At 41.0% G+C, this 9,429-nt stretch overlaps 1 protein-coding gene across 1 annotated transcript in view; it reads right to left on the bottom strand.

Moving 5' to 3' along the window:
• Positions 1–2,756: 2,756 nt before the first annotated feature.
• LOC113406279 (tetraspanin-7) overlaps positions 2,757–9,429 on the bottom strand; it is a 107,038-nt gene continuing 100,365 nt past the window's right edge. Inside the window, exons 7-8 of the mRNA XM_026650078.1 lie at positions 3,419–3,491; positions 2,757–3,106 (exon numbers count right to left, since the gene is read on the bottom strand). Coding sequence (XP_026505863.1) covers positions 3,423–3,491 — 69 coding nt within the window. The 3' untranslated portion in view covers positions 2,757–3,106; positions 3,419–3,422. The remainder of the gene's footprint in view (positions 3,107–3,418; positions 3,492–9,429) is intronic.

Raw genomic sequence — 9,429 nt, 5'->3', positions numbered from 1 at the left:
GGAAAGTGGCACATAACATCAGCTGGTGACAAACAAATCTTAACTTAGAAATTCTATTGTTTAGTGATAGGTGTCAAGTAAAGCAGAGCTGGAGCTGAGGCAGAGCAGACTCTGCCACTGGAAAGCGCAGATTGAGACTCAAGGCCAAGGTGAAGCTATTGGAGTTACAAGCATCAGTCAAATACAGCAGGAGGGAGAGAGTGAAGATCAGCTTTATTCTCAGCAATGGATCACATCAGTAACAATAATGATCTGTGGTTAGAGATTGACACCAAGTTCTGCTTCCCCCCCCCAAGTGCAAGCTCCCACCCCAATAAAGCTGAAGGTGCCAGTGAGCTTTTAAGGTCTTTTCATGTTTTGTTTCCTTTATGTATCCCTGCATGCCTGTTCATTCCTCAGCACTACTACTACTACTACGGTTGCCTTTAATTTTGGATGAGAGAGCAGGGATCACTCCAGCCAACATCAATACCAGACAATGGATTTATTGGCAGCGAATGCTGAAAAGCAGCGCATGCTGCTAGAGACCACGTATGCATGCACACACCTGAGCCATCTTCGGGCTCCACTGTCACCACTGGCTTAGAACCTGGTATCAGAGTCTGATCCCCAACGCAGGCACCAGGGTAGGCAGTGTAATGAGTTGCGGTCTACAGGATTCTCCTGGAGATCTCATTTAAAACCTGCTTCGAATGGTTTATTCCATACTAATTAGGGAGTCTAGTGTCCCTGCTGCTAAGGGGAAAGAAAACACAAGCAAGAGGCAGAAGGAGGGTCTGTATTCTGCCAAGGAGTCCTGGTGGTTGTGTTTATAGCAGCACCAGTGCTTTTGTAAAAGTGCAGTCAGAGCATACGTTTAACACATATGTCTATTTAATCTAAGATCTGTCCAGATGTTCCCTTATTCTTTCAGCTCAGGGGATGTGGAAACCAAAAATAATACCCTGCACTTGGACTTCAGTTTGTGGCATTTTGCAACTTGTTTGAGTAAAGCCTAATGTGTGTTATCTAGGTTCAACCTCAGCCCTTAACGGGTCTGAATGGCAGCTTTGAGACAATAACCAGCTATATTTTTACACTACCTGCAAGTCACTCAGCGGTGTTTTATCTTCCTGGAATTTAGTCAGAGCAAAAGAGTTTCCATACCTGAGTGCATATGCAAAGTGTACACAGCAAAGGCACATGTAATTATGGGGGGTTGTGTATGCATGCACAATACTGAACGCCTCTGCAGTTATTAAGCTTTACAGAAAGACATGCCTTTATAGTTTAAAGAGACTGCTGTTCATCGCCGGGTATACAATGTAGGGCTGAGGCACTGTACAATTACTTCTTGTATTTGATGGTACTTTTCAGAAAGGCTTGAAAGTTTATGCCCACATATGCTACAGCTTTCCTCCTTCATTTTTCTTTTTTACCCAAGTAACAAAGAGGGCTAAATTCTCTTCTCAACTTACAGGTAAATTACTGATTTAAGGCCTGAACAAAAGCCTAGTGAAGTCAATGGGAGTCTTCCTATTGATTTCAATGGGTTTTAGATTAAGGGGGTTTAGTGCCCAATCCAAGCCCATTGTAGTCAATGGAAAACTACCACTGACTTGTATGGGCTTTGTGTCAGGCCCTAAATTCTCCATATATTCACACGGAGAGAGACCCTTCCAAGGCCGAGAGACAAGTGCATACCTTTCCACAAATGTTGCAGTCAGTGCTATGCAAAAACAAATGTAAGGGAATTCTTAACACCATAATAGTGTGCAATACAATTAAGGACCTGGATCATTGAACACTGTAGATTTTGTTACCAGCCACAAAAGGAGTAATTGTGAAGCAGAGGGTATGTATTCAGCCCATAAAAAAACCTTCCACTTATTCCAGTTTGTTTCACCAAGTTTGAAACAATTCCAGCTACTACCTCCTTCCAAGGCAATATTATTTTTGCCTCATAAGCAAGTCACAAGTTAAAATACGCATAATTCTAAATAACGATGCACTTTGTGTTTTACTTCTCCCTGAGAGTTGTGTTAGGACTGAAGAACAAACGTGAAGCAGATAGAAATCTGTAATAGTTCCATTTATTAATACATATCTCACAAATACAATATCAACGCATTCTTGTTGGCATGCTAGACAGAGACATTATTAAAAAATTCCTATTTTTTTAAAAAGGTTTTAAACTTTTGCTTCCCCCCCAAAATATTCTGTATGCTTGTTTTTGTTTTGATTGATTTGACAATATATTTGGTGGCTGTAACGTCAATGGGAAAAAAAAGAAAATAGAAAAAAGGATGAAGGCCGCATTACAGCACGATTTGATTAGTTCATAGTTATCTAATAAAAAAATAAAAGAAGCAAAATTACTGCCTTCACAGTAAGCAACAACACAGCTTAATAACAGTATTACACAGGTTCAGGTTCAGAGGCAAAATGCACTAGACAAAGTCTACTGGCATACGCACTAGGCATACAACATTGAATAAGAATCAAAGATGTAGTAGAACATCAGGAATAACAGTTCCCTTCAAGCACAACATTATAACATTATTTTTCAAGTATCTTTATGTTATGTTACTGATTTCTTGTGTTTTGGGGGAAGGGGGCATTTGTGGCGAGAAGATGAAAACCTTAGTAAAGCAGTAAACAAAACAAGAAACTAAGATTTAGTAAAGCAAAAGAATATATATTTCATATACTGGTTTAAATGAACGTGTGCAACACTTATTAACCATGGTGAAAGGCTAATTTTGCCCTCCAGTCACTACATGCACGGCCTGATCGATGCTGTTAATGGATTACCATTGTTCACGTACAATGCAACTACTGTATGACCAAGAACATACATATAGTGCCATCATATGCAGAACCTTTAAGATGGAGTGTACAGTACTGGATGCTGAATGGTTCAAGCTACTCTTGGTGGTGCAATAGTACTTCACGGAATGGTACACTACACATGGTACGGAGTTTAGAAGATGGTGTGTGTGTGTGTGTGTGTGTGTGTGCACGCGTGTGCGAGCGAGAAAGTGTGCTCTAACATTCTTTAAAGTCTTCCTAGATTGCTGCAGTTCCTGATTTTGAGACAGGCTCTGTATTTCACATCTCTGAAAGACTAGGGAAGGAGAGAGAAAGAGATGAATTGTTTTAGCTGCTAACAAGCTTCACAACAGAACTTTCTCTGTTAAAAAAATATATTCAGAGGTAACAAAATATTCATAAACTATATGTTCAAGTGATGCTGCAATTCCCCTCTTTCCACCAGGCAAAATATTGGGGCGGAGGGAGGCAGAACCCACAGCTAAAGGCCCCATTCTTGATAAAAACATGAGATACCCAAAATCTACTATCATGAACAAATGTACAGCAGAGCATGGCTACTGAATACCTTGTGGCCAGCACACTGTACAAAGAGATAACGGCTCACCTTGTTACACCATCTCATACTGATTGGCCGTGATAAATCGGGACAGACAGCATGCCAACAGCATTCCAATCAACTATTCGAGGGGGAAAAAAACAGACAAGGAGTTAAGAGTCATTGTGATACATAGTGACTTTGCCAAATGGAATCTTTGGTAACTTTTTTAGAAAACTGAAATGTGCTGTTACATTATAGGAAAGCAAATGTTTACATTCCTGAGCTATTATGAACCCCCCAGAATTATTACCACATTTTAAGTGCAGCTCTAATCTGAAAAGTGGTGTAAAAATGGCACCTCCATCTTCATCAGATCTTCCTCCTGTTTGTAATCAGAGTCCCATCTGCTTCCTTTGGTAACTATGTTTTCATTACTTTTTACTCCTGTTTGCACTCCCTGGCCAGCAAAGCGGAGGGAGAGTGAGCTGAATCCTATTCTGGCACATGTATCAAGTTATTGACTGAATTCTAATGTCGGGATCTCACTTGGTTATAGAATCATAGAACCATAGGTTAGAAAGGACTGCAAGGGTCTTGTCTAACCTCCTGCCAAGATGCAGGATTTGTTGTCTCTAAACTATCCAAGACAGATGGCTATCAGCATCCTTTTGAAAACCACCAGTGAAGGAGATTCCACAAGCTCCAGAAGCAGTCTGTTCCATTGGCCTACTGTTCTTACAGTTAGGAAGCTATTCCTGAGATTTAATCTAAATCGGCTATGCTGTAGTTTGAACCTATTGCTTCTTGTCCTGCCCAAGAGAGAACAACTTTTCTCCATCTATTTTATGGCAGCCTTTCAAGTATCTGAAGCCCTCTATCATGTTCCCCTCCCCTTAATCTCCTCTTTTCGAAATGAAACATACCCAATTCCTTTAGCCTTTGCTCATATGGCTTGTGTTCCATCCCTTGGATCATCTTTGTCACTTGCCTCTGGATCCTTTCCCGTTTCTCTACATCCCTTCTATGCATTGGTGACTGGAGTACTGGACACAGCACTCCAGCTGAGGCCTAACTAGCACCGAGAAGAGCAGTACTATCAGCTCCTGTGACTTGCATGCTATGCCTCTGTTAATGCAACCCAAAATTGCATTTGTTTTTTTGCAACAGCATCACATTGCTGACGTATGTCGAGGTTGTCAACCACCACAACTCCCAGATCCTTCTCAGCAGTGCTGCTGACAAGCCAGTTATCCCCTATTCTGTATTTGTGCATTTGGTTTTTCTTCCCTAGGCGTAGCACCTTACATTTGTCTTTGTTTGATTTTCATTTTGTTGTCTATAGCCCATTTCTCCAATTTATTAAAATCCAGTTCTATCTCCTAAAGTGTTTGCAACCCCCCAGCTTTGTGTCATCTGTGGACTTGATCAGTAAGCTCCCTATACCTACATCCAGGCCATTAATAAAGATGTTAAATAACATCGGACCTAGAACAGATCCCTGGGCTTGTTACTACTAATGAGTAACACCACTGAAAGATATGGCGGATTGGCATAGGGATAATGAAAGGCAGAATTTGGATGGCAGTATCTTTATTACTGATGATTCTGAGTAACCAGGACAGCAAGTAACTTAACTTCTAGATCCCACAGTGAGTACGTACAGCTGACATATTTTAATTAACATACGTTCTTAAACATGCATCTTTATTAAATAAGAGTCAAGTTAAACATGCGTTGAAGTGTGGTCCATCTAATGCCCCAAACCAACTTTTCCCTTTCTTTACAAAAGTTATACAATTTCAAAAATAAAGTTAAGACATTTGGAAATGAAGAGCTGAAGATCTAGGTCAGGGGTAGGCAATCTATGGCACACGTGCCGAAGGCGGCACGCAAGCTGATTTTCAGTGGCACTCACACTGCCCGGGTCCTGGCCACCGGTCCGGGGGCTCTGCATTTTAATTTAATTTTAAATGAAGCTTCTTAAACATTTGAAAAACCTTATTTACTTTACATACAACTATAGTTTAGTTATATATTATAGACTTATAGAAAGAGACCTTCTAAAAACATTAAAATGTATTATTGGCACGCAAAACCTTAAATTAGAGTGAATAAATGAAGACTCGGCACACCACTTCTGAAAGGTTGCCGTCCCCTGATTTAGGTGGTTCTCATTGCCATGTAGTTCTTCAGCCACTCAGACTTCACTCAACTTACAGCCTTCACTTGTTCCTTAAAATTTGCACAATATGTGCAACAGTGAGAGGAACAAATTAGTAGGAGATTATTGGAAATGGATCCCTGGAATAGGAGATGGGTTTTTATAATCTCCTGGTAATTTATTCATTTGACCATCATAATTTATTAATATTTTCCTGCATATACCAATCACATTAATAACCACACTTTTCACAGCTGTGGTGGTCTATCAACTCTGAGCATATAAAGATTGTTACAGTTCATAACCACTTACAGAGGCGAAAAGACACCGCTGCCGAAACATCAACCTTTTTACTTTGTTTCAAATAATTACAAACACACTTTTGCCAAAGAGTAGTGTGTCAAAACTGATCCATCTCATTCATTTGTGCCCGCTGGGGCATCCTTTAAGTTAGGGGCACCATGCAGTTCCCTTTGAACATTTCTATCTACTGCATGTGAAGGATATCAATGTCATGGATTTCAGAATGTGGACAAAACTTATTAGCAATGAAAGCCTTCCCTTCTTCCTTGAACCACATGGAGTGCACCCAGCTATCCCCTGGCTGGTTACCCTTCCAAACTAGCTCATTATTCTGTTTAAAAACTTACACTCAGGATTGTTAATTAGTTTACTACATAATTAAGGCTCCCTGTATAGTGATCATTGTAACAACATTCATCTTTCCCACCAAGCTGACTGTTTGGTCCCTACACTACCCCAAACCTGTGTTACTTCCCATAGTGAGCATTTATAACCCCCAAGAATGAATGTATACACATATGCTTAAGAGCACTACCCCTCCCTAAATGTTGAAAATCTTGGGACGTCACTGTAAAAAGGACAACTCAGGAACGCATCACTTACTTCATAGTGATGTATGCTAATCTGGAATGTAAAATGTAGCAATATCACCTTTCAGTCCAGTCATACTGTTCTAGTTGCCACAACATTTCATACTATTGGCATGAGCACATTTGGGTTGGCGAAAAACAGAAGCTAGATGAGATTCCCACCATCACCACCTTTTCCTGTTTAAATGCTGGAGATGTCTGAATCATATCCTATCAGGGCGCTAAGGAAATGCTGATTAGGACAGGGTGTATCACAAACATGTGCCCTCTTATTAAGCAGAAAGACGTTTGGGCAAGATCCAGCAATCAGCAATGCTGCTCAACGGGTGTCTCACATTGTCGGGATTCATTTTATAAAATGGCCTTAACTCCCATGAACGCCAACTAGTATAATGCATTTTTAGCATCAGGTGACAGTATCAATCTTAGCTCAGGTATAAACTACACTGAGTGAAGGTCATGGATAACACGCCCAACATGGTCCTGATACAACCTCCAGTACTTGATCTTTTCGGGTGGGATTTTGAAATTAATTGGATTTGGCCATCCAAATCCCCATCTCAGCTTTGGAAATCCCTCCCTATATCAACAACTCACCTTACTGACACTATAACTATTAACAAATATTTTTAGGTCCGTGTTAAAGGAGGGAGTTTAGGCTGTAGCTCGAGCACTCACTCAGGAGCTCTCCTTCCTTCGGGCAAATAGCGAGGTTGGTGTTATCTGGCTGTGCATTATAGCCCAATACTCCAGTCGCTATGGGGGTTTGTAAAGTCCTATTGGGAGCCCATCATGTGCTCCCGCTTTACCACTCCAACAGCTGCTGAGGCTGTCCTTGCTACTTCCTGCTGTGATTTTCGTTTTAACTCAGTCTCACTTTTTGGAAGTTGTACATGTGTTTCCCTCAAGGTTATAGAAACTTTGACATAAAGAACAGAACAAAATGTTCCCAGTGGGCTCTGGGTCGTGGCTGTCCCTCCCATTACTTTTTAACGCCTGTGGTATTTCTGGGTTTATTTCTTTTTCCTCAGTTGACACACTAGTTCCTTCTGTGCTTTATTATCTTTTTCACTGTAATAACACTAAGTAACTCTGATCGTGTGTTCGGACCTATTTATTTTCACTAAACTAATTCCTCCCCAGACTCTAATCAGCTCCTCACTGATCTTTTAATGGCTAATTTTGCGTGCACATCCAATTTTGCTATATTTTCTTGGTACTATGAGATGGATGTTATTTTCCCCCTCAGCAGGACGTTAGCTGTGTCCAGAGTAAGCAAGAGTCGCTATTTGAGAAATCGTTAAATTGCACATATTCATCAAATGCTTTTACAAGGTCTTAGACTACCACTGTGAGATCCTGCAATTGTCAGTGTGACGCTGGCAGACCAGGTGCCAGCTTATGCCAAGGGGCCTACGTCTCAAATGATCACTGACAAATGCATAGCTGGAATCAGCCTACCTCACCTGTGTGTTAGTATTGCTAAAATAGTTATTAGAATTATAAGAATGTGTTTAGACTTTATGAAATGCTTGTAAGGGTCTGGATGCATTAATCTCACTTATATCATCTGCATCCCATGTTATCAGGTAATATTTACGTGTGTGCTCTGTAACTGTAAATCACCAGACAGGGGAGGAGCATTAACCAGTGAGATGATGCAGATGATATAAGCATTAACCAGTGTGAAGTACCAGTCTCCAACAGGAGGTGTTACCTTCTGCCCAACAAATCAGCCCATCACCACTAGATGCACTATTGTGGATCATCAGAAGACAAAAGACTTTGTTGTTTGCTCTCTGCCCCCAATAAAGAGGAGTTCCTCCCATCAGCTGAACTGGCAGGTCAGAGAATTGGAATGGGATAAAACCCCTTAACAAGAAGAAACTGCATCGCTATGCTGCTTGGACTCAAGGGCAATGTTTTCTAGGCATAAGAAGGAGATCCCTAGGGTTTAGCTTCGGTTAGCGCTAAGGGACAGCTTATTAGAGAAGCCTATCTTACTTTTGAAACTTAAGACAGTAACTCATTGATGTGTGTGTGTGTGTATTTACCTGCTTTAACTTTGTAAATAACTTATTTCCTTTTCCTAGTTAATAAATCTTTAGATAGTTTGTTATAGGATTGGGTACAAGCATTGTCTTTGGTGTGAGATCTAGGGTGCAACTGATCTGGGGTAAGTGACTGATCCTTTGGGACTGGGAGTAACCTGAATATTGCTGTGATTCTTGGCGTAAGGCACCATCTATCACAAAGGCTGTCCTGCAGTGGCTCAAGAGTGAGAGTACCAACCTCAGGGCAGACTGTTAAGAAGCAGGATTGCCCTATACTTAGTTTTCACCAATTAATTATTAAGTGTAAAGTCCTCAGGCACCAGAACAGCCTTAACATGGAGTCACAGATAGTCCCCTTGGATACACTGATCTATCTCGCCACCCAGGTGTGACGTTATTGATATAATCTGGGACCATATAGATCATTGTTGCAACCAAGGTCCTGTAGTGGCACGCAAATCTTGTATAAAGGGGGTCAAATGGGGTGTCTAAGACAAGGTTATGGTTTACTGGTTATGATTAGGCTGTCTATATGTGTGTATCAATTTTGTAGTTGAAGTTATGAATATTGGCTCTATACTGTCTGTATTTCAAACTTATGCTATGCTGCTGGGTGACATCCCAGACAAACTGGTGTTAGCTCTGCCTAGCCTGCTTGATGGCCCATTAAGGACCATCAGCTATACAATGGACCCATTGAGAGAAGGCAAATATGCCTTGAGACTCAGCAAAGTATGCAGGAACTTGCCCATGTGACTCCAGACTCCATCTTGCTGTAATTTTCCACAGTAAGAACAAAGAGGTGTTCTTACACCTGGAAAAGACTATATAAGGCTGATGCCTCATCTCCATCTTGTCTTCAATCCTGCTTCATACCTCTGGAGAAACTTTGCTACAAGCTGAAGCTTTGAACAAAGGACTGAGGACCCATCCCAGCGGGGGATGTATTCCAGAGACTTGATTTGAACC

The sequence above is a fragment of the Terrapene carolina genome, unplaced genomic scaffold (assembly GCF_002925995.2).
Source record: "Terrapene carolina triunguis isolate 2854851 unplaced genomic scaffold, T_m_triunguis-2.0 Scaffold24, whole genome shotgun sequence".
Lineage (NCBI taxonomy): Eukaryota > Metazoa > Chordata > Testudines > Emydidae > Terrapene > Terrapene triunguis.
Note: the sequence above shows the minus strand (reverse complement) of the source record. Positions and strands in the feature narration are given on the sequence as shown.